Here is a 26573-nt window from a genome sequence, read left to right as displayed (position 1 = left end):
TTCTCAGATGTTAAATTTCAATAAGACATAATATCTTAAAGTATATGAGTAATTTTCTCCTATATGGTATAAGCAATTGGACTCACAATACTTCTAGGGGAGGTTATGTTATTTTGTAAATTTCAGGGTGGCAAATGACATTGTTAGAAACCTCAGCGGAGGTTTCTGATATTATCCCAATATTTAATTATCTGTAGCCTGTCAATTCTACCAATTATAACAATAGAAAGAGGTGTAGAAATTTCGCAATGTTTCTTCGCGCCTTCTCTGTGAAAGCGCGAAATATTTCCATCGCACCTTTACCCATCAGCAAATCACAATGAAATTTCCAGATTATTCTTTCCTTTTTCTTGTAAAATATTTGATGCGATTGAATCAGTATATTGTCAAATTTACTCCGGCATTGATTTTTTTTTTCATCTTTTCACGGAGGGCATGGAGGAGAGAAAACTCGAACCAGTTGAGGAAGTGGTGGAAGCATTATTGGAGTAATTGGTGGCGCCATTGTTGCTTCTAAAACCCCAGCTTACTGAACCTCCTTGGCTCTGTCAACAGCAATCCGTTGCCGAGCAGGTTGATTCTCTTTTCTCTCTCTTTTTTGCCGATATAATCCATTTAATTTTAGCATAACTATGGCAATTTTGCATTAGATTATTATTTGCTCATATTCTTGTTAATCTCTGCTGCTTTTTGTTTCTGGTTGAATCTCTTGTTATTTATTTGCAATTTTAGCAAGATTATGGCTATTTTGTGCTGTTTAATTGCAATTTTATTACCAAATTTTCCTTCTAAATGTGCATTATCTTGGTTATTTATTTATTTTTTATAACTTGCCTGAATTATCATGGAGGTCATTGCACTTGACATAGCCACCGTCACACTACGGAAATTTGTTATTTGTCAGAAAACCCTGGTAACCAACAATCTAAAAGTGGCATTTCACACACAGCACTTTTTTTTTTCTTTTTGGGTTTTTTGCGTGTGCGTACGTGTTTGTGTGTGCGCGTGTCCACTGTTTCACCCATTGAACTCCACACGTGCAAAAGCGATTCATTTGACATGACAAGAATGCCCTTGGGTTGTGGCATGCACGTGATGTTATGGTGTATAAATTAGCTTAATGATGAAAGAAATGCACATTTGACGTTCAATGGGTGATTTGACAATGCAAGTAAACAATAGTTTGGGCACAAATGGTGCACTTTACCTTCTGCGTGCAACATATGAGGTTTTGTTGGGATGGAATTTCTGGCGTTTTCTTTTAATGTAGTCAATTGAGAACTGTATATGATTTTTGTGAGGTTTTCATCTCTGTTTACTAAACCTGTTCTGTTTATTGCTTATGTATATAACTTATCTCTCTTTTTAATTCGTTACAGATGCATGCTGTTGTGTTATTGTACAACTACTCCCATAGGAAGCGTCAGCCAAGAGTTTAAAGTTCTCTGTTTTGCTTTCTTTTGAAAGTTAGTTGTAGTTCGTAAACCAGCTGTAATGGCATAAGTGAAGCTCATGCATCTAGCAGATTATTCTGAGGATGATTGGAAAGTCGACTTTCACTAACAGAAAAGGCAATTATGGATGCTTGTGATATATCTATAACATTGGATGCATCAAAGGATAATCCAGGCCCAAAGGAGTGGCCTATTACCAAAGTGGCTGCTTTACTGGTTGGCTCCAAGATGGAAAACTGCTTGCTACTACATGGTGCTGCAAATGGTCAGTCAGTGAAATGGAGTTGGGATGTCTGCAAAATCTCTCCTAAAGGTACAAGGGAGGGATTCCTTACAACTAAACGAAAAAGAATCTCTAAGAAACCTTTAAATGATGATCAAAGTATGTATGCTACCAGGCTTCAGCAACTTGATATTTTGGCTGTTAAGGAGGTGGCAGGTATATGTCTTGTAAACCGGCAGGTGGTTGTTTTGGAGGAGTCCTGAAATTTTGACCCTTACAATGGATATGCTTTTATCTATCAGTTGCATCTTGACACATTTTGTGTTCCTTATTAATCAAGTTTGTATTTTTCTTGTCATTTTTACTGATTTTCTTCTCCCCTGAATAAATTAGTTTAGCTTGTTATTAGAGAGATATGGAATGAGAAAAAAAGCACTGCCCAACAGAACCTGAAATCTAGTCCACTTCTTGAAATGGGTAAGTTAATGGACATGCTGACTGATATGGGGATATATTGCTTCGTGACATAGATAGCATTGGTGGTACTAATGCATTACAAGCTGCTTCTATAATGTAGATTAGAGGGGAGGGGACTCAAGAAAAGGCCTGTATTGGACGTGTAACATGAATTGTGAAGGTGAGAAGAAATTTCTGGAAAGTTTACTAGTTTCCTTCTTAAGGTCTTTCATTAGGAAAAGAAGCCAGGATATGTAGGCAATTTAATTGACTGAAATCTTCATTAATCAAATTACAAAAAGCTTTGGTACTCGCGTAGTACAGAGATTTCTTAGGAGGAATGATTAATATGAAACATTTTTAAAGAAATATAAAACATTTTGGGAACCTTCAAGCTAGACTAGATCAAAAAAGTTCTTGCAATTCCTAAAATTTATAGACATTGCACCATATTCTTGACCATGTGAAAGAAGAAAATCAAACTGAAGACCAGCGAACTAATTCACACTCATAGCAGACATAAAATATCTATGTGCAAGGTGGATCCTTGGTGTGTTCACAATTCTGTGAACATGTTTGCTTGTCAAAAGTGTTTTTCATTTTGGCTCTGGAAGCAGTTCCCTTTTGTTAAAGGATGTATTTTTCATGTGAAACAGGCATAACCAGACTGTTGTTACTGTTCTGGAGAGCCATGCGGTATATTCTTTAAGCAAAGAAAAAGCAGCCGCTCAGTTTTATGTGATGCAAAGCATTCGGTCAAAGAATGAAGATCATCAAGTTTCTAGTATAGATGCTGGTACAAGGTTGGAATGTTTTATAACTTATGCTTCCAAATAATAGTCAGTGGTATACCTGAATTTCACATCCATGTAGTTGCATTTGAGTGCATTATCCTTTGTATATGCCAAAGTAAAACCCATTTTCTCAACAAGGCTACGTGTATGAAAGCTTAAGTCATGTAAATCTTACCAAATATTGTTATTAGGCCTTTTTGAGTTTTAACAAAGCTTCTCTATTGCCTTTTTCTTTCTCTTTTTCCATATAGAAATTAGTTTAGAATCTAAACTTATGGTACCTGAGATCTTCCATGCTTGCAGTTCAGCAATATGTAGTGCAAGACTTTTTGTATGAATAATTCTAGTGTTATGGCTGGGTGTATGTAAGTTTTGAGAAGGATTCAGCAAGTCTCAGGTTGATGCCCAAAAATTGATGTATTTAAGGTACTTGAACTCCAGTTAAATCAATTAATGTGAGCTTGATGTGTTTAGAAAGTGGTCTTAGAATGTTGCGAATGGCCTGACATCATTAGAACCTTTCTTGGTTGGGAAAATGAGCCATGCTAAGTGGTCAACAACCTCAACTTTTTCTTTAATGTGATTTTGTTTTCACATAGTATGATAAAGGATAACGACGGCCTTTTTGGTTTACCTTCTAAACTGAGATCCTGAGGATGCATTTCTGAATGACATGATGTGGTCTTTAAACATTTGGTTACCACAGAGAAAAACTTCCCGTTCTGCTCTAGCTAATTTCTTTATTCTTCTTTTTTCCAGTTTGCAAAGGCCTTTGGTCAAGAGGAGTTCCTGTTGTTGAATACTATCACCTGCTTCCTTATGCTGGAATTTTGTCTAATTGGATTTCTAGGTAAGATGTTGATTCATAAATCCTGAATCTTATTTTTTGCACTGGTGTCAAATTGCTATGTGTGCTTTAACGTATTTAGCATTATATATTTGAATTAGGTTGAAAATGTTATCTCTGTGTTAGTATGCCCCATACGTACTCTTGCGATTCTATATATTGATTTAGTTTCATGGTTTTCCAGTTGATTAGTAAGCAAAATGATGTAACTCGATTAAATGTTCTTGTTTCAGCCCAACTTCTGCTTAGAAGAAAGGGAAAAATATCCTGAATGAATATTGGATCTGTTGCAATCATTGCGATCTCCACTGACTGAAAAGTTTGGGGGTCAAATTTCTGAAATATCCAGCTAGAATAATGGTTGATTTTCTGAAAAGAAATTTCTGGATGTTTCTCATCCTCCTTTCGCCCCTTGCTTTGGTTTTTATGTTATTGGGAAGGGCAAAAGAAATTGCTCCATTCAGTATATTTACAAATCTACGGATTATGGTTGTATGTGATCTATACATGCTGCATGTTTGTTGGAAAGTTTTCTTTCCATTTCCATGTTAAAAACACATGTATGCCATTTAAGGACTTTGATTTGGCCTAGTTGACATTGACTTGTCAATTGGCTTAGTTCTGGCATTATTTGTTGTTTAGTAATCTCAACAGAGAAAGAATTGAACATAACAAGTAAGAGCGAGCAATCTTCTATTGCATTGCAATTTCTCTTTCTGATTTTTAACCTTTGTGTGTCTCTCTTGTGGGGATTAGTACTAAATATTAGTGCTGTAGTCAATTTTCATGGGAAGTGGATTAGTTCTTTCAATTTTACACTTTGAGCTGTGACTTTTTCCTGCAGGCTTTCTTTGAAATGCCAAACTTTGTTTGTTTCTGTTTTGCATGTCTTGCACTAAATACATTCATTATGCTTTGTTTATGGCAGTTACATCAATTGAGCATTGCACAGCAGAACATTGCTTTGTATGATAAAATTATCCAAACAATACTAAAAGGTAAGAGTTCCCTTTTTCTTGTACTGTGTTGAGTTCCTTATTTACTGCTCCTACCTAATTCTCATTTTGTTTAGTATTTATATAACTTATCCTTTACAAAATTTGGCTCATTTTAAGTTTCATATATAGTATATTATTTTTTTCCATTCTCAAACTACTATTGAATAGTTAATCAAAACTGTAGTTTATCTATATAAATAAATTTTTAAATTTTTAAAATTTGTATTGCAATATTTAATTCTGTTGTTGAATGCAAAATGACCCATGCAAATGCACGAGAAAGAAACTAGTTATTTTACTAATATAAAATCTTAACTTAAGGAGAAGATAGCTAAACTTTCCAAAAATTTCATCTCATCTTCACCATTCATGTTACATCTCCAAGATGGACCTTCTCTTGAGTCTCCATTAGGACTATTAATGGGTAGAATCAGCCTAAACTTAGCCCTCTCAACTCAGGAAAAAGCCCAATGAGCCTAACTTTTTATTGAGTTGGGCTGAGTTGGATCTAAATATTAGGCTGAATTAAATGTGGGTCGAATTTGACACATATTAGGTTCAAATCCGATATAGGCCCAGTCCTTTAATTTGGATCTATATATAAATTTTTATATAATATATTCATATTTTCATATTATATACAATTATATATGTACATATTTATATATCTAGACATAAAATACTATATATTTATGAGTTGTGTCAAACTATATTAATATATGTAAGAAATATTAAGTAAACAAAATTAGGTCAAAAGATTTGGAAGGATAAATCTTAGTATGAGAAAATGTAAGACCTTTGAAGATGTATTAATTGTTGATCATGATTTATTACCATTTTTCATGTATTTTGAACTAATTGGATATATTACTATTGGAAATTTCTTGATTTATATGCTTTTTAATGAACTATTAAATTAGTGTTGTGATCCTGTGGATGTTACATTAGTTTTAGAACTTAACAGTTACATTAATTATATTAAGTAAATTAAGGAGCAATAAATGAGTTTGGGCTAAATTCGAATTAGATTCACAGTTGTGAGTCAAGTATGAGATTTACATTTATTAGCCTGAAACTCAAAATGCAAAATCCAAAAGTGATACATGAATCGAGTCTGGGCTTATTAAATCAAGATATCCCCATATAAGTTAGCATGTCCATTAGCTTGCCCATTTCAAGAAGTGTGCTAGATTTCGGATTCTGTTTGGTAGTCTTTTTGTCCTCATGCCCTACCTGTCTAGTAATAATGAGCTAAAGTGGTATATGCACAGGAGAAGAAAATTAGTAAAAATGACAAGGAAAATGTAAACTTGATTAATTATGAGCACATATTGTAACAAAGCGCAAGAAAAGTGAAAATGTAGACTTAGTCTTTCTTTTTTGGCACAAGAAAAGTGAAATGTTGGGTATTTGATATGAGTACCGTTTGGGATTGCGGTGACTTATAAACAAACACTTTTTACACAAGTGCTGTTAAAAAAAAAACCTTTTAAATTACCAAAAACTGTTCATCAAAAAAAATTACCAAAATTGAGCTCCTTAAGTTACAGAAATTAGTTATGAAACACCTTAAAAGTACTTTTAGCACTTAACCCTTTCTTTTTATTGTAAATGCACTGCAATCCCTAATGGAGCTTTAAAGGTGGTTCCATGCCATCCACATTTCAAGATCAAGTCGTGAAGGCAATTGAACAATTACAGAAGTGCACATGCAGTTAATCCATGCTGAGTCACACAAATAGGAAAGTACCATCAACAATCACACAAGTAATTACACGATACAATAAATTGTACAAACATTATCTGCCTTAAATTACATAAATCAAATTTATTTTAAAGTACAACTTTTTAAAAATATTTATTGTATTTATTTACATTGTCTTACCATTTATATTTGTTATACTAACTAGTACTTTTGTTACACCCTAGGTGTGTCCTATTCAAGAAAATATGTGATTATTTTTCATATTAAATTACATATCACATATATGTATTTATCTGAAAAATCCATAGTTACTACTTTAGAGGAAATTATTGTATTTAAAACCTTGGTAGAGAAAAAATTGGGGATGTGAGGAAATTAGTGTGACAAAGTTGTAATTAGATCTCAACGGGATAATTATTTGGTTATTATGGGAAGTCTTTTTTTCCTAGAATATATTGGACCAATTTGCCTCTATAATTAAGGGTAGATCAGAAATTTCAAAAACTAACACTGTGTGTTTACACCACACAATATTACTTTCCATTTATATGTTTTATAAATGGACATCTACTTCGATTTGTCCATTAATCCTCGTTCTCTTACAAATAATGTGTCCTTTGACCAGACTCGTGTTGTCTTAGTGTCTACATTTGTTTTCTCCAACTAGGCCCACGAGTGATGCATCTAAACATAGCAGATTACATTTAAATTTCAGTTACACTCCCTTTATATATTTGCATAAATAGATATCCACCTACATTTGTCCATTAATCCACGTTCTCTTGCACATTACATCTGTCCTTTAACCGGACACGTGTTGTCTTAGTGTCTACATACATCTATCCTTTAGCCAGACACGTGTTGTCTTAGTGTATACATTTGTCCTCTCCAATTAGTCCCATGAGTGATGCATCTAACCATAGCGGATTACATTTAAATCTCAGTTACTCTTCCTTTATATATAGTATAAATAGATATCTATCTACATTTGTCCATTAATCCACATTCTCTTGCACATTACATCTGTTCTTCAACCGGACACGTGTTGTCTTAGAGTCTACATTTGTCCTCTCCAACTAGGCCCACGAGTGATGCATCTAACCATAGCAGATTACATTTAAATCTCAGTTATTCTCCTTTTATATATTGTATAGATATACATTTGTCCATTACTCAACGTTCTCTTGCACATTACATCTGTCCTTCAACCGGAAACATGTCGTCTTAGAGTCTACATACATCTGTCCGTTAACTAGACGTGTTGTCTTAGTGTATGCATTTGTCCTCTCCAACTGGTCCCATGAGGGATGCATCTAATGATATTGGATTACATTTAAATCTCAGTTACTCTCCCTTTATTTATTTCATAGATAGATATCTACCTACATTTGTCCATTAATTCACATTCTCTTGCAAATTATCTGTGTCCTTCAATCAGACACGTGTTGTCTTAGTGTCTACATTTGTCCTCTCCAACTAGAATGCATCTAAGTATAGCGGATTATATTTAAATCTCATTTAGTAATGGAAGCTCTTCTTCTTTACCGTACGCCACATCAGCAAAGTGCACGCCTTTTCAAGCAAACCACCACCCCGTGCGGCACATTGTTATGGTGAGTGATTCGTAACGCATTCACTTCCCCAATTTCACTCACCCACTTTTCTGTCTTTTTCTTTCAATTCTTCTTCTTCTTCTTGTCATTCCCAAGTTGCTTCTTCCAATCCTCTCTACTCCGGTCCACTGTTCTTTGCTAGCATTTTCGAAGGCACCGTTTTAGCCTCCGGTTCTCTCCTTAGTCCATAAAAAGCTTTGGTCGCCGTGGATTTCGTCATGGACAGCAGTGAGTAGTGATTGTTAGCTGGGTCGAACGGTGTGAAGGAATCTTGTCAGTAAAATTTTTTCTATGCTTTTTTGTTTTAATTTTTAGCTTTTGTTCTCGTTCTTGTGTTTGTGTTTGCATTTGTTTTTTGTTTTTCAAGGAATACCAAAGTTCAAGTCCTATATGAAGTTTTTGATTTGGTAATTTTCTATGTTTTTCAGGAACCCTAAGTTAGCGGTTGAATTTGTGGAAACTTTAGTTAGTTTTTTTGCATGCATGCTGATATTTTGGTGGTGATGAAGATTTTTTGTGAAATGTTTTTAAGGAAATGTTGATCATGCGGCTTTTAGTTTGTATTTTTATTTTTTTAAGTTTTTGGTTGTTTTCTGTGCACCCAATGTGTTTTAATATTCAAAAAAAATCTTGATAGCTAAAATAATTGGTTGCAAAATCCCAACCATTCGATACCCCTGTTATACGAAACAAGTATTGTTCCAGCGAAATTTATGTTGTAATGGAACTATATTTTGCAATATACTGAAATTCCAGTTCCATGGTTGTGGGGACTAATAAATGATAGGAATATTTTGCAATATACAAGAAATTCAAGTTCCCTGGTTGTGGGGTCAAATAGATATTAAGAATTATGCTAGTTGGTTGGGAAATTGTTTTCCATGTTTTTTTAGGGAATATTAATTTGTTTTTTCATATGTATGCAAACCTACACAACTAAATTTAAGCAAGTGACACATTGAAATGATATATTCATCTCACACTGCAATCCTAGAGCACAAACTGCAATGTTGTGGATATCTTTTAATCTTATAATTCTTGGATTAATTGTTGAGTTTTTGTCATTTTGTTTAGTTAAGGATAGCTTATTCCATGTCGGACGTGGCACCCATTGAGGAGGCAGTGAGCGCATTGTTGGAGTGGTTGGTTGATCCACTGTTACCTTCAAAGCTATATGGAAAGGATCCTCCATCACTTGATAATCAGCATTCTGTTGCTAGACAGGTGTTCTTTCTTTGTTCCCTAGTTGATTTTTTTTGTAAGTTTTCTTTTATGCTTATTTTAGAACTAATTCTGCTCTGTTAGTACTTGTATTGATATCATTTTTATTTTAATTTGTGGTAGAATCTTATAGATTATGGTATGAACACATTTGTGAAACATTTGGCAGTAATGCATTTTGTGCATTACAGTCTACAGTGGTTTTTGGTTTTTGTTTTAGACATTCTCATTTCATAATAAATAAGAAAAAGAAAATTACTACGTGTAGACATAGAAACCTCTAAAAAAATTGTCATTTTGGTTCTCAAATTTGAAAATGATTCATTGGCCTGAGCATGTGCATTTCACATAATTAGACTGCTGTCCTGGAAGATTGGCAACAAGTCTGTCCATTTTGTTGGTGACTTAAAAAGGAGAATCCACACACCCATACGATGAAGAAGGGTACTGAAAGAACAGCCAAGTGTGAAAATGGTTTGGAGATCAATGATAGTGGTTCTAGGCACATTATGAGGAACATATATGTGGGAGTAGCACTTGTAACTGGATCCAAAGGTCAAGAAGGGTGCCCTTTATTGAAAGATTAAGGGCTGCCATGGCCATGCAAGGAAAAGTCACTAGGACTAGAATATAAGGGAGAGAGTGAGGGAGGGAGAGGAGGGAGATTCCAACTGCAGAAGTGTTCAAGGAAATTACTTACATCTGTAGTTTTCTGTTTAAAAGTTGCCTTTGTATTGTAAAGAGAGTGCAGATTACTGAGAATCAAATTGCACATTGTGGATAAGGTATGATTAGTTATCTATTCTAGAAAAGCTGCTTGTATTAACTAAATCTTGTAATTCAAAATTCTTTTTAACTATTTACAATGATGCAAGTACATTTGTCCTCGGCTATCCAATTATATTGTACTTCAATGACCAAGGATTTGAAGAAAAAAAATAAAAACTGGTCTGTAAATCATTGTAGAGATTGGAAGTGATTTCCATGGTTATCAGTATTGCTAACTTCATATTCGTTTATCTATTACTGCTGGAAGCATTTCTCTGAGAAGGAAGGATTTCTATTTCATTTTTAGCGTGGTGCTTACTTTTCTTGAGAGCATAGAAAACCATTCTTGTTCATTTCTAGGCTTCTATCATCAAAAGAGGATGTTAAAGTAGCATCGGGCAAAGCCAAAAGATAATGTGGAAGTTTGTTGCCAAAGTATTTTCACAGGACCTTAGCCCATCAATCATGCTTTTTTTTTTTGTCCCTCTAAATAACATCTTAACCATGGAAAAAGACATGGATGCTTCTATTAAGTATACTCAGTTCTAATCATATCTTGTAGTTGTGTTTAAATCTCACAAATAGAAAGAATTGCGGTATGCAAAATCAATGGTGTGTCCTTTGCTCCTTTGTGGCAGTATGCATTTACTTACCTTGGCCAAATGTAGGATCTTATGGTTTTTCATTTTTTCCTTCTACTGGGGTTAGACAAAATTTTGTTTTTGAATTGAAGCATTTGGTACAGAATTTATGATTCTTATGGATTTTGTTGATTTAATAACTGATGTTTCTTACCCGTTTCTGCTTTGCTACAGATGCATGCTGTTGTGCTACTCTACAACTACTACCATAGGAAGCAAGATCCAGAGTTGTGCTTTTTGGAATTTGTGCCATTTTGCAAGTTGGCTTTAACTTTAAAGCCAACTCTAATGCCTCATATGAAGTTTACACTTCAAACCGATCCTGTTGGGTTGAATGATCTGGAAAACCAACTTTCAGTGACAGAGAAAGCAGTCATGGATGCCTGCAATATCTCATTGTCTTTAGATGCACTGAAAGACGTTCCAAGCATAGAAGGATGGCCGATTTCAAATGTTTCAGTGCTGTTGGTCGACTCAGAAAAGGAGAATTGTGTGCTGCTATTTGGTTCTGTTACTAAAGGTGTCTGGTCTGTTATTGAAAAATCTATCAATGACTTCAACATAGATTTGGAAAATACATCAGAGGGAAAAAGAATAAGTCAAACAACGACAGGTGAACAACTCACAGAGTCATACTTTGAGCAGCTTGCCTCGATAGCTGTCAAGGAAGCTACAGGTATGCCACTGTTCCAGAATCTGTTCCAGAATATGGACTATTGAGCCCCCATTCGTGTAAATTTTTTTTCCTGTAATTAAATGGACAAAATTATTTATGGAGCTTCTCTCTTCAGTAAATAGACATGTTTTCTTCTTCCTGTTCCATTTGTGCCTAACATCTTAAAATACCTTATGAAAATTGAAAATTGCGATGCATTCTTCTCTGGTACTTAAAGAGTTATGGAGGCTAATGAATCGCTGGTGTTTCTTTGATAGTTTTACAACTCTTCTGTCTTCAAATTTAATTTAAGAGCAGGCTCGATGGACTATAAAGCTACTTTAAGACTTGAATTCTTAATTTCTCCTTGAGCTGTTGCATTTGTAGTTCTTTTCTTCGTCATGATATTGAAGTCAAACTTATAGCAACAGTTTATCTGGTCAATGCCTGAATTGTATTTAGATTGTTGTCTGTCATGTTATTTCCTACTCATATGAATTAGGTCTCAAAACTCTAACCAATTTGCTTGAGTGTCTTTTTCCATCCTCCTCCCCCCTGTCCGCTCCAAGTAAAGTTTCTTCTTTCAAACATTGCTTATGGTGCTTGAATGTTTTGGTAACTGTAAATAGGCATTAGTCACTCTGATCTCATGGTTTTGGAGAGGCATGTGGTGTATTCTTTAAGTAAAGAAAAGACAGCTGCTTATTTCTACATTATGCAATGCACAAGTGGTGGAGACATTCAAATTCCTATTAAAGATACTATTGAGAGGTTAGTTCTATTCATTATTTCCTGATGTTAGTTGTTTCTGGAAGTTGAAATTCATATTATGAGGTTTTATTGAAGAACTATTAATTTGTTTGTTACAAATTTGAATTTAACTCACTCATTAACGACTTTGATTCTGAGCTCTATTTCCAGCTCAGAATCTAGTTGTTACTCTGATTCAACTTAGGTATTATGTTAAGAGCATTTGGTGTCAGTTCATTAAGAGCATTTGATGTCAGTTCATATTATTAGGCTAATAACAGGCTCTTATCTTGACATATAGCTTTGGAGCAGCCTCTTAGCTTTATTTAGCTTTCAGATTTGTTTAGAACTACTTGAGGAAAGTTGATACTAGAAGCCATCTTCCCTCCTGTCAATTATTTTTAACTCCTCTAATTGTTACTCTGATTCAACTGTTCATATCTCTATATTTTGTAATCCTATATGACTTTTGCTGTAACCTTAATTTTATACTTGATTGTATCTTTTTTTAGGCAGAGGAATACGCATTCTCAGTCAAAGCTACACTAATGTAATTCAGAAATGATGTTGATTGGTCTTTAAAGCAGAAGAGATTTTCAAATATTGTTTATGCTTGTTGCATTTTGCCTTGATTTTGAATGGGTGTGTGTGTGTGTGTTTTTTTTTTTTTAAAGAAACTTACATCTAAGCTCTCCGTTGTTTTTTCAAACCAATAGAGACGTTTCATTTCCAGAATCAAACCGACATGTTTTAGGTTCTTTGGATTAAGTGTATCTTTTCAAAGAGCAAAGGACATTTTACTGATATAGAAAATGATACCCAATGGAATGCATCTGAACAGCCAGAATAAATGCATATGTAACGCAAAAGGTATATTAATGCATTCCCTCTAGATTTATACTAGGTTACAGTAAATGTGCTAATGAAACACTGCTCAGTATCTGCTAAAATGCAAAGTACCTCTTTGGTCGTTCAAACACTTCTGGGGGAGTTGCTTTCGTCGCGGACAATTCAGTTTTTTCCTTTAGGTTTTTCCTAGGCAGTATCTATCCATAAATCCAGCTGATTCCTCTGGAGGGTTCTGGCGCTAAGTTCACCCACGTGTACATGAAGGAGGTTTATATCAGTTTCGTCGGCTCTCACCAAGTCTCTTTCAATTTTGTAGGTTCCTGCCAATCCCTTTTTTAGTTTCATGGCTTCTGTCAATCTCAAGGGGGTGTCAAATCAGTTCTCATCTGTAAGCTAAATTGACCTAAAAGGATGATATAAAAATCCACCATGGTTTGCGAGGGGGTATAAAATCAGTTCTCAGATTTAAAGTAAATTGACCTAAGGATGACCTAAAAACTCTCCAATGTTTGAATTGCCTGCAAGCCCAAAATTGCCTGCAAAGTCACTCATAAAAAAGTCAAAATGTTCTGGATTGTTAGAGGAGACAGCTGCCACCAGTTGTGTTGGTACACAATTTTTGAAGTTCCCATTCAGTCATTTCTTTAACCCTCAAACTACTCTCTTACGTCTTCTTCTGATCATTCATTTTCATTTCCCATCCTTATCAATAAAATGATAGACTCTGTAGCTGCTACTGTGGCTGCAAAGCGTTGTTTTGTTGCTACTGGAATCTGGCTGCTGGCAGTGGGAAAGAAATGAAGAAAGTTTATAGGTTAGAGTAGCAAGAGTTGAAGAGAAGAGCCAGCAGTGGTGACTGCTTTGTTGCCAAATAGGGGAACTTGCTGTTGCAGGAACTATTGTGCTACTTTGCAGCTCAGCAAGTAAAGCATTAAAAGATAAAGCGAAAGCAAGAAGAATAGGAATTGTGATATTTTAAGTAGATGGCTATCCAGTTGATTGAAAAGTGATGAGAAGAAACTAGTACTTGGTTGGGATAAAAGAAACAGATGGAAGGACTCAGTGAAGCTGGACTGTGTAAACACTGACTGCCCACAGAATTATACGACAGAGTGTTGCTGCTTAATTTCATCTAGGAAAATGTGAAAGTTATAGATAGATAATTAGTCACATGGGATTTGCGTTGAGTACTAATGTGGCCATATGGAACATTCTTAGGAAGACAATCAGATACTTTTGTCCTTTCCTTGTAGATTCTTCAGAATTTGCCCAGTTGGTGTAGGAGTAAGAAGACAACCAGATATCTTACTGGACCAAATTAGCCCATATGTAAAACACCTTTGATTATATGTCTATAACTACAACATTTTAAAATCTTTTTGCACTTAGTTATTACCATAATAGATTGTTCAGAAATTGCAAGGTAGGCCATAGAAGTTAAATAAGTTTTTCAAGTTATCTTGTATCAGATCTTTGAGTGAATTTTCAGTCATTTGTTGTCTTTTAAAAACTCAGGAGATGCTTGAAAATTAAAGGATGTCACTTAAGATTTGAAAACGCTTTAAATTATCATTTTTCTTCCTGGGTAACAATGATGGTACCATAAACATGCTTCTGCATCTGAATTAGTTTGCAGGGCCCCCTGTTTGAATGGATGTCTTATAGCTGGATGCCTACTGCAGTGGTTGAGCATTATAATGTGCTTCCTTATGCCATGATTCTGTCAAGATGGTATTCAAGGTACAAGGGGCATCATTCATCTAGCGATTTCTTTTCTTAGTAGTTTTCTTTTGTAAATACTTGGGTCCTTTCTTTTCTCCATTCTGCTAGATCTTCCAGATCATTACTATTTCAGAGATAGAAGGTCTTTACTTCATTTTTCTTTGTAATCAGTTAGTTCTCATATGTTTATTTTTCCAGTCTATTTGATTTTATAAGGTAAAAGTTTCGATTTCATGCTCAGTTTCTTTATTGTCGTAAGTGGATAGGTTACGAAGAGTAACTGACATAATGGATAATATGTATAAATTGCACATATCTTTCTTATGCAAAGCAGGCATCAAGAGGAGTAGTGTCTTGATTTCAACGAGGATGCTCATGACCGGAAGCGAACTTGAGTTGTAGAGAATTTTCTGAGCAGCCAATCCTCTTTTACTCTGATGAGAGCATGTTACATTTTTTCTGAGGACATTGGATCAGCTTGCTTGCTTTCAACTTTAAGACAATATTATTAATATCCTGAGAAAAGATAACTTGTCATTAGTGAGATGTATGGATGCACAGTTATAAGACCCATTATGCTATAGATGATTACATTATTTGACCCATTGAGCCTAACTTGAGATTGAATGAAGAGAAGGATGATAGCACAGTAGATAAGGGAAGATATCAGCGGTTGGTTGGGAAACTGATATACTTGTCCCATACAAGGCCGGACATAGCATTTGCCGTAAGTGTAGTAAGCCAATTTGTGCATGATCCAAGAGAGAAACACTTGCAGGCTGTCAACAGAATTCTATCCTACCTCAAAGGGACACCGGATAAAGGAATTTTGTTCAAGAAAAATGAAGGATTGCTCATAGAGGCATAGATTGATGCTGATTATGCAGGTTCTGTAGTAGATCGTAGATCAATTTCAGGATATTGTATATTTCTTGGTGGGAACCTAGTGACATGGAGGAGTAAGAAGCAATCGGTTGTTTTAAGATCAAGTGCTGAAGCAGAGTTTAGAGCTATGCCTCATGGAGTTTGTGAATTGCTATGGCTCAAAATAATACTTAATGACCTTAAAATCAAGTGGGAAGGACCTATGAAACTCTATTGCGACAACAAGTCTGTCATCAACATTGCACACAATCCAGTGCAACATGATCGCACAAAGCACATCGAAGTAGATAGACATTTTATTAAAGAAAAGCTGGACAGCGGCATGAGTTAGCATCAAAATCAATTGGCAGATGTCTTAACTAAGGGAATGCCAACTTCCAACTTTGAAGACATTACATGCAAGATGGGAATGGAAAATATCTATTCACCATCTTGAGGGGGAGTGTTGAAAATTTAGAATATCTTTTCTGTACAGCTATAATTCTATGTATATCCCATGATTTCTGCTCTATTTTAGGATAGAATAATTTACTCCTAATGTATATTAGGATAGAATAAATTGGCTCCTAATTTTTAGGAGATTACAGATTTCATGGAATTGACAAAAGTCAAATTCCATTTGTATAAATGTTGTACAGAGCCTAGAACAAGATAGATAACAGATTTTCTTTTGTTCAGTTTGAATTAGCATCTTGCATCTGGCTTTTACTTGCTGACAAGCTTTATGAAGTAAAGCATGGACATTTCCATTATGCTGAGAAGTGCACAACTACTCCTGGAGTGAATAGATGCAGAGTTATATGCTGATTCGATACTTTTAATGGTGGCATTTGTAATACAGTTTAGCACCTTAGTAATTACCTTATCCTGGTTTTTCTTTACCTGGATTAAATTTAGAAAAGAAGATTGATTACAAGGACGCTAGAGGAACTTCTTATGCTTAACAATTGCCTGTGGCAGGGTCGGTTCTTTTGTGGGCTAGGGTAATTGGTTTTGGTGTCTGAGAATATGTTTATCTGTATGAAGGTTTAGCTACACAATCACCTATATACACATGCACATAAAGCAGTGTGAAGAGATGCTTGTTCAACATGATAAGTGAACTTGATTATTGGAAATTTATCAATTGCATGTGCAAACTGGGGAGATATACCTAGTAGTTGCAACAGGAACCAGAAGTGTGATTGTGAAACCATGATGCTGCACCATGACATCTCGACCTTCTCTTGTTCATACACTATGATTGCTGCATGACCAAAATTAACTTGGTGCCAAAAGAAGTACAGTATACAACTACAAGTAAGTATCTTGTCCATTCAGAAGATGCATTGCTTAAATAAACGTACCTTAGAGATATGTAGTCCGTGCAGACAATTATTTTGAAAGATGATCTCAGTTATTAGTGAGTAGTGACTGTATCATAAACAGTGCTCCACATTGAAGATTAACTGTGTTGTGAAAGCAGCATGGTGAACTTTATTTGCAGTGGTACTGAATGATGAACAGTTGGTTTTCTTCTTTTTTGTTTTTGTTTTTCTGGTTAAATTCTTTTAAGTGAAGGTCATGCCAAAATGCTTAGGAAGGAGGAACAGTCATCATCTTGTAGACTACCCATACCATTTTCAACACTAGGTACATGTAATATAGGACAATTCCCATATGGTACAAGCCCCACCTTCTTTATATTCTTCTGGTATCCTAATCATCTCTTTATATGCTATGACATGAGTGTCCATCTTTTTGGTCCACCATTGAGTCTGGCTGAAGTTTTTTTCATCTTCTTTTGTCTCCTTGAAAATTTGAAAATAGAAGATCCAACTCTAGGATGTATTTTTGGCCTTTGCAAGAGTGATTCCAACCACTTGAGTAATTTACGGTACTTCAGGATATAAATCGAATTGTGTAGTTCCTCTAGGTTAAAGGTTTTACAAAAGAAAGTTACCCTTTTCTTTTTTTCTTGTTGTCTTTCAGATTACGTGATAGATTGTTTTACTGTTTCACTTTCTAAATTGTTAGCTGAGGCTTCTTGATCTTAACTTCTCTGATAGTCTGGAGAAAATTATGTTGAAAATAGAAAGCATATTTAGGAGCAGCCTTGTTCTTTCAACTGCACAAGTATAATGTCGAATTTCTCTGAACATGCACACTGAATTTATTCTCTATAACCTGAAGGTAACTCTTTCCATTGAGCTTCTACCAACTATTTGTAATTGCTGATTGCGGATATCAAAAGCTCAAAGTATTTCCTTTTAGAGATGAGGTTAATCATTCAGTGCTCATATTTCCAGCTTTTGTGTGATGATGAAGATGCATTGCCGGCAATGCTATTTTAAGTTGTTACGAAAAATATGCAGGACGCAAAAGTAATCGTTTGGTGTGGTTTTCTTTATTAGTCAATCAACTTACTTTTCTTCCAACAGTTCTAAGGCATCATTTTCAGTGGACCAATGTTTAACTGCCTCATTGCAGCTTTTGATACTGCTTGCTTAACTAGTGTCCTTTTTCTATGAGAATTTGTTAGTGATCTACTTTTTGTGACACTTAATTGTCTGCAGGTGGATTCGGCTGGTAGCCCAAAATCAAATAGATGTAATAGTAGAGAAGGAAAGGATTCTGGAATTGGCATCAATTGGACTCTCCCATACGATCTATATTGGACTCAAGGGGAAGATTCTGCACCAGTTTGTCTTGAGCCAAATGCCAGAAGTGTTGAAACTCAGCAGGCTACACTTGTAATGAAAGGCATAGCACTGGCAGAGACTGCTTTGGGTCATTTATTCAGTAAAAGAACAAAAATGGTAAGGTTTTGGTAGTCTAACCTGTACCTTGTGCTTGTCTCTGATAGATAAATATTTTCATGCCAAATATTGTTTTAAGTAACTTTATTTCGAAAAGATAGTGATGTACTTCATTGCTAACATCACTTGGATAGACTTGGTTAGGGTAAAAGTACAGTTGCTTTAGTTGAAAAGGATAAGTTATTTCCTAGAAGAGGGTTATTTCGAAAAGATAGTGACGGACTTCATTGTCTAACCAGCAGCATAAGGAAGTCAATCATTTTCATCTTTTCTTTCTCCAATTTTTATTTGTGTGAATGCTAATCTGAGAAGTGTGATGGAGTGGATGATGTTGACTACTGAATGCTCCTTGAATGAACCTTAATCTTTTCTTTCTTTCCTTTTTTTAAGGAAATGCCAGAAAGTTAAAAGTAGATTGAAGGGAAAAGTACAGCAAAATAATGTATGTTCCATCAAGAAGCAAGAGATCAGTTAATATTTCTGTTTACTGATACTATTGGTAGCTGAAAGAAATGGAAGTATTTCTAACAAGTGGGGCTTTCTATGATGTATATGCATCAGTTTGAGTGGAGCATAAGTCTTATGAAGTTAGCTATAACGTGTATTGCAGAAAATAGTGCTAAAACTTGTGAGACAGAAAGATTGTCCTGGATACTAAAAAACTCTCTCTCTAATATTATCTGGTACAGTTTTTGGAAAGTCAATCTTCTGAATGCCGCAAATATTTGGTTTGTCATAGTATTCCAAGCTTGATTTCCTTGCTGTGAATATTCCAACTATGACCCAATTACATAGTGACTTCATCTTCTTAAATGTTCCATTTGCACATTTTATTCAGTCCTAACATCTGCTTGCCATTCCTAAACTGGTATAGAACATTCATTGACTTATCTCTTCGTCTTGGCAGTGTCATCAAGCTCGCCTCATGCATGATGAGATTGCAGCTTGTGATCAAAACATCCAGAAGATCTTAGAGGGTATAGTGCTTATCTTGACTTGTTTAGTTTCTTTATCGCTGCACTTACCTGATACCTTGTGCAAGAATTGAATGGAATAGAAAATATATCTTCCATTCAGTAAATGAAGGTCCTAAGTTGGTATCTGAAAACTAAGAAAAAGGGAGAGAAAATACTTTTCTTCATATATTTGGACTACACAATATACATATATATATACACAAGTGTAACCTAATTTAGATCCTAAAATCATGCTAATCTAAATCAATCTACTACCTAATTAATACATGATACTATAATCATATGATACCTAATTAATACATGATGCTATAATCATATCTTTCCTAATATTTACAATATCAAATCTTTCCATAATATCAGATCACATATCTTCAACACTTCCCTTCAAGCTGGAGCATAGATGTTGCTCATGCCCGGCTTGTTACAAACGTAATCAACTCGAACTCCATGTAGAGCCTTCGTAAAGAGATCTCCCAATTGTTCTCCAGTCCTTACAAATCCTGTAGAAATCAAGCCCTGCTGTATTTCTCACGAACAAAATGACAATCTATTTCGATGTGTTTTGTTCGCTCATGAAATACGGGATTGGATGCAATATGAAGAGCCGCTTGGTTATCACACCACAATTTTGCAGGCATTGAGGTTTTGAGACCTACTTCAGTTAGAAGTTGATTTATCCACATGATTTCACATATCGATTGTGCCATAGCTCTATATTCTGACTCTGCACTCGATCGTGAGACAACATTCTGCTTCTTACTCTTCCATGAGACCAGGTTTCCTTCAACAAAGACACAAAATTCAGTTGTGGATCTTCGATCTGCCTTGGATCCTGCCCAATCAGCATCTGAAAAACACTCAATCCTAGTATGACCATGATTTTTATACAGAATACCACGTCCAGGAGCTCCTTTTAAATAACACAAAATTTGTTCTACAACTGCCCAATGATTAACAGTAGGATTAGACATATATTGACTAACAACACTAACTGAATACGCGATTTTTGGACGAGTCACTGTAAGATAATTCAACTTTCCAACCAATCTTCTATACCTCCCAAGATCTTCTAACAATTTACCTTCTTTTGTGAGCTGCAAGTTAGGAATCATTGGGGTACTAGCTAGTTTAGCCCCCAATTTTCCCGTTTCAGATAGTAAGTCAAGAACATATTTTCTTTGGGACAGGAATATCCCCTTCCTACTCTTTGCTACCTCAATACCCAAAAAATACTTTAACAGTCCCAAATCCTTTGTCTGAAATTGACTATGGAGAAAAGTTTTAAGAGATGAAATACCTGCAGCATCATTCCCAGTGATAACAATATCATCCACATATACTACCAGCAAAATAATACCAGCTTCAGACTGTTTGTAGAAGACAGAATGATCAGATTTGCTTTTCTGCATCCCAAACCTTTCAACTGCTAGACTAAATTTTTCAAACCAAGCACGAGGACTTTGTTTCAGTCCATACAAGGACTTCCGAAGATGACAAACCTTCCCAGACTCCCCCTGAGCAACAAACTCTGGTGGTTGCTCCATATAAATTTCCTCTTGGAGGTCTCCATGAAAAAAGGCATTCTTGATATCTAGTTGATGCAAAGGCCAATTATGAGTGGCTGCCATAGAAATGAATAACCTGACAGATGTTAACTTAGCAACAGGGGAAAAAGTGTCAGAATAATTCTCTCCATAGATTTGGGCATAGCCTTTGGCAACAAGGCGAGCTTTTAACCGAGCAACCGATCCATCAGGATTGAATTTAACTGCAAAAATCCACTTACTCCCAATGGCCTTCTTCCCTGCAGGTAAATTTACTAAGTTCCAAGTATCATTACCATCTAGAGCATTCATCTCCTCTATCATAGCATTGCGCCATCCGGGATGGGATAGGGCTTCATGAACAGTTTTAGGAAGGGAGATAGAATCAATAGATGTAATAAAGGAACAAGAAGAGGTGGGTAAATGATTATAAGATACACACGAAGACACAAGATAAGTGCATTGACGCTTACCTTTGCGAAGAGCAATAGGAAGATCATCACTTGAGACAGGATCTAGTAACGAAGGAACTGGTTCAGGGCATGCATCAGGAGACTTTTGTCGTCGAGAATATACCTGAGTAATTGGAGGTTTAGCAGGGGAAGAACTTGAAGATGTGACAGTATAGATTAACAAATCATCCTCCTCCTGACATGAATGAGATGAGGATGGGGTAAAAGGTGTATTTTCAAGAAAAGTAACATCAACTGACACAATGTACCTGCCGAGACTAGGACAATAACATCTATATCCTTTTTGGATACGGGAATAACCAAGAAAAATACATTTCAATGATTTGGGGTCTAATTTAGTGACTTGGGGACGAGAGTCGTGGACAAAACATGTACACCCAAAGATTTTAGGTTCGATGGGAAACAAAGGTCTATTTGAAAAAAGAGTATTATAAGGAGTCCCACCATTCTGAACAGATGAAGGCAGACGATTAATTAGAAAGCAAGCTGTGGACACTGCATCAGCCCAAAAATGTTTAGGAACATGCATTTGAAATGATAAGGCTCTTGCAGTTTCGAGCAAATGTCTATTCTTTCGTTTTGCGACCCCGTTTTGGGATGGTGTATCCACACAAGAGGTTTGATGAATAATGCCATTTTGCATCATATAAGATTGAAAATGTGCGAATAAATATTCTTTGACATTGTCACTTCGCAATATTTGTACAGAACGCTTAAATTGAGTCTTAATCTCAGCATAAAAAGCACAAAAATGAGAAAACAACTCTGACCGATTTTTCATTAAATATAACCAAGTCATACGAGAATGGTCATCGACAAAAGTAACAAAATACTTGAATCCAGTTTTAGAAATGACTGGACTAAGTCCCCAGATATCTGAATGAACTAATGCAAAAGGAGCATCCACTCGTTTATTGACTCTAGGATTCAGATTAACACGATGATGTTTGGCAAACTGATAAGACTCACAATCTAATAGAGACAAGCCCTGAAATTGTGGACAAAGTATCTTTAACAACGGGAGAGAAGGATGATCCAGCCTACAATGTGCTTCAAATGGAGTTACAATTCCAGAACAAGCTATGGACTTTGGTATCTGTGTGTCAAGAATGTAAAGACCTCCAGATTCATGCCTTTTACCAATAATCTGCTTCATCGTAAAATCCTGAAACAAGCAATAGTTAGGAAAGAATTGGGCAGAACAATTGAGGGCACGAGTAAGTTTACTCACAGAAATTAGATTAAAAGACAACTCAGGCAAATTTAAGATAGATGACAATGAGATTAATAGAGTGGAGTTAACTGAGCTTGATCTAAGAACACGAGATTTTGACCATCAGCTAAGGTAACTATAGGTGCAGATGTATGTGGCTGAAAGGTAGAAAATAGACTAGAATTACCTGTCATATGATCTGTGGCACCAGAATCAATTACCCATTTGGAGGACGAGGACACAAGGCATGTGTTTGGTTTACCTGACTCAACGATGGCACTTACGGGAGTAGATGAAGACTTTAATGATTCTTGATATTGAGAAAATTTAGCAAATTCATCTGCAGAGATCGTAACAGACTTTTCATGGTTAATAGCATCATTGGTAGAAGCAATATGTGCGGATTGAGTTCTCTGGTTCCTGTACTGCAATTTCTTACAATCACGCTTCATATGACCCGACTTATGACAATAGTGACACACAACCACTTCTGCATTCTGTCCCCGAGTGTCAATACCTTTACCACCATCTTTGTATTGCTATTTTCCAAGACCAACAAGAGCACTGCTGGACTGAACAGACTGGGTATTCTCTGTGCGAAACACCCTACTAAACACATCTTGCAAGGATGAGATCTCAGGACTAGAAAGAATCTGAGATTTAGCAGCTTCAAATTCAGGTGAAGGACCAGCCAAAAAACTCATAATTGCCATCTGTTCCCGTTGAGTTTGCTGAACTTTCACATCAGAACTAAACGGTAATAACAGATTAAGCTCCTCATAAGTTTTCTTAAAATCCATAAAATAAGTCATGATGGACTTATCTTGTTTCTCTGCACGATAAAAGGCTTGACACACCTCATATATGCGAGAAATATTCCCTTTACCAGAATACAAAAATTCTAAATACTCCATTAACTTCTTAACAAATTCACAGTGATTAATTAAGCTAATTACCTCACTGTCAATAGAATTCCGTATTTGCAGGAACAATCTAGCATCTTCCCTTAGCCATGTCTGTCTTGAACCATCTTTTGGAGGATCATCAGTCAGATGATTGTCTTTATCAATGCTTCGCAGATAAAGACGAACCGTTTTGCTCTAATCAAGATAGTTAGAATTGTTGAGTTTGTGGTCCGTGATCTTAGACATCACAGGAACCACATCAGATGTAACGACAGATTTCGTTTCTGCCATGGGTTCAGAATTAACAGAGAAAAACAAAAAGGGACAGATCTGAACTCTTTAAAACAAGAGTGAAGAATAGAACACAGATGTGTCCTATACAGAACCAGATGAACTGAATGATGACTAATGAATTTTCTGGTAGCGGATAGAGACCCTAACCTTGATGGTAGGGCTCTGATACGATGAAAACTAAGAAAAAGAGAGAGAAAATACTTTTCTTCATATATTTGGACTACGCAATATACATATATATATACACAAGTGTAACCTAATTTAGATCCTAAAATCATGCTAATCTAAATCAATCTACTACCTAATTAATACATGATACTATAATCATATGATACCTAATTAATACATGATACTATAATCATATCTTTCCTAATATTTACAATATCAAATCTTTCCATAATATCAGATCACATATCTTCAACAGTATCATACTTAATAGATTTAAGCTTTTCCTCTGCTTCACCTTTCCCAAGCTAGGTTCTTGATTCTTCAACAGACCAACTCTACCATAGTTACATTTTCCTCTGTTCTCATAAGAAAAGAATTGAACATGTTACATTCTTCTTTAGAATATGGGCCAGCTTTTCAAGTGAACAAAAGAGGTGAGAAACAAGAATTCAAGCCTCCAAAATGATACAAATTTCCATGGCAATTTGTTGGATTATAAATTCTTGAATTATCAAGGAATATTTTTTATTTCCTTTCTTAGGTGTAGGCTGCATACTAAGACTGAGTTGGCATTAGATTTATGAACAAAGCTACCTATTTAAGATTTACAATGGTTTAAGCTAACCTTGTGATATGGTTTGAAGTTTCTTGAGCTGTTAATTTTTGTTTATGCAATGGATGAAGGGTAAGATGCCCAAAGTTAGTTTCACTCGATTCATGGATAATCCAATTGGTAAGATGGCCTCCTCTCTGTGAGTAAAACTATACATGAAGAATGAGTTTGCTTCTTCTAAAAGGCCCATAAATGCAAGACATGATGGTAACTTTACAAGAAAAAGTTCTTAACAACCTTTTGCTCCTCTGTAGTTTTATCACTTTATTACTAATGTATATGGGGAAATTGAATAGCTATGTCCCATGTTCACATTTCTTGTTCTGTACTAGGCAATGAAGATGCTTTGGCTCTTATGTTAGATGCTATCATGGATGGTTGTAATGATGCATGCTTCAAAGATGGGTATCAGCATGAGAGTTATCAACATGGTGGCCATTGTCGCTTAAATCAACTCAGAACCACAAAGAGGATATCAGATGCCATCTTTAATTTGCAGTCTCCTACTCAGGCAAATGAACATACTAGATTTGTCTGTTTATTTTATGTCTCTCATTCGAGAAGCTCTTTTTGCTTTTCACTCCTGTGCTCTTTGGAAACAATCCTAACTAGACACTAGTGAAGCAGTTGTGGAATGATGTGTTTTTCTATGCTTTTCTTGTTAGGTAAGACAATTGTTTATTTTGTCAGTAGAAGTTGAACGTCTTCTCTGCATCTCTCCTGTAATGGGTTCACTCAAGACAAAGGGGACGCCCTAAAGCGCTCATGGTATCATTATCTAAGCATGTGTTTGAAATTAGTCAAAATAATCTTGGACTGCATGATGCTCCTCCTTGTCAGTCACAGGCTGTCATCTTGCACCCAGAATACAACCATTAATTGTTGACATGTTGTTGTTGCTACTTGTGTCCTTTTTGTTTTCAATTTTTGGTGGCGAGCGGTGCAGGATTCAAAGAAATTCTCCTGCTGTATTCTTCGTACATGTTTTATGACTGGATTTGTTTTTAAGATAGTGTTAAGCATGAGAACTGTTTGATTGTTAGTTTTCCTTTTTGGATGGTGTGATAAACGTCTAAATTTCTCCTTGCAGGATTTGAATGATATATGTGGTGTGAATGGCTGGATAGTCAATTATTCTGTGACAGCACCAGAAGGTAAGACATCTACACTTGAATTTCTATATATTAGGGCTGTCTGAATATATACTCTTAGCATTCTTTACTTTTGATAAGAGCTGCTACCCACTTCATATGGCATAAAAACAATTGATAAGAAGAAGAATCTCCCAGGATCTAGCCTTATTATAGTTGTATGTAATTCTCAAAACCATCATTAAACCAATTTTTACCATCTCTGGTTCATATTGCCTTCCCCTTCGCCCTCAGTAACACAACAACAAAGTTGCCGAGAAGGAAATAATTCAAAGAAAGTACCCAGGACTTCATTTGCTTTTCATATGAATATGTGTATGTATATTGTAATCTTCTTTTCTACAGTTTCTGAAGGTGAGGTAGCAAGGGCAAGAATGAACAATATTTCTAAGCATAGAAATCATTTTGTGTTCATGTTCCTAAAGGGGGTATATGTTTTATCCCATTTATTATGTTTTTTAGGTGGATTTTTAGCTAAGGTAACTGTAGAAGGCATGGATTTTGATTCTTCCTGTCTTAGTGAATTGGTTTCTACTCCTGAAGAAGCTACAGATTCAGCTGCTGCTCTGATGATTGCACAACTACGAGCAATGGCAGGCCGCACCTAATAGCTGTTTCATCATAGTGTAATGGTTATCAAGTTTTACATGTCTCTATCCTAGATAACTATTTTATATAGGCTTTGGTGCTTCTGAGCTGTCCAAATTTAGAATATCAAATTTCTCTGTGAAATTCTGTCCTGTGCAAAACATTAGACTTCAGGTGTCTTGTTGCTGTGACTAAATAACCTATGGTTGTAGGGTAATCACTAATCATTCTATCATTTTATCAAATCTGACTTAAACGCAGTTGGGCA

General features: G+C 35.6%; 1 protein-coding gene across 1 annotated transcript; it reads left to right on the top strand.

Moving 5' to 3' along the window:
- The first annotated feature begins 227 nt into the window (after positions 1-227).
- On the top strand, positions 228-26573 carry LOC113737431 (uncharacterized). Its single transcript, XM_072083786.1, has 19 exons — positions 228-573; positions 1380-1893; positions 2790-2936; positions 3687-3777; positions 4703-4772; positions 8038-8090; positions 9165-9314; positions 10895-11396; positions 12005-12146; positions 14604-14753; positions 14895-14912; positions 14963-15030; positions 15584-15720; positions 17598-17696; positions 18137-18379; positions 19287-19356; positions 24899-25077; positions 25657-25720; positions 26180-26573. The coding sequence occupies exons 6-19, from the start codon at positions 8088-8090 to the stop codon at positions 26323-26325; spliced, it is 1971 nt and encodes a 656-aa protein (XP_071939887.1). The 5' UTR covers positions 228-573; positions 1380-1893; positions 2790-2936; positions 3687-3777; positions 4703-4772; positions 8038-8087; the 3' UTR covers positions 26326-26573.

Source organism: Coffea arabica, chromosome 3e (assembly GCF_036785885.1).
Source record: "Coffea arabica cultivar ET-39 chromosome 3e, Coffea Arabica ET-39 HiFi, whole genome shotgun sequence".
Lineage (NCBI taxonomy): Eukaryota > Viridiplantae > Streptophyta > Magnoliopsida > Gentianales > Rubiaceae > Coffea > Coffea arabica.
The sequence above is the reverse complement of the archived record's forward strand: the minus strand, read 5'-3'. Positions and strand labels throughout refer to the sequence as shown.

Bases quoted from the DNA above. Each gene is read 5' to 3' on its own strand.
- LOC113737431 (XM_072083786.1), top strand. The intron at 9,315-10,894 runs GTGTTCTTTCTT...GCTTTGCTACAG, and splicing joins AGCATTCTGTTGCTAGACAG to ATGCATGCTGTTGTGCTACT. The intron at 15,721-17,597 runs GTTTGTGAATTG...CTAAATTGTTAG, and splicing joins TTAGAGCTATGCCTCATGGA to CTGAGGCTTCTTGATCTTAA.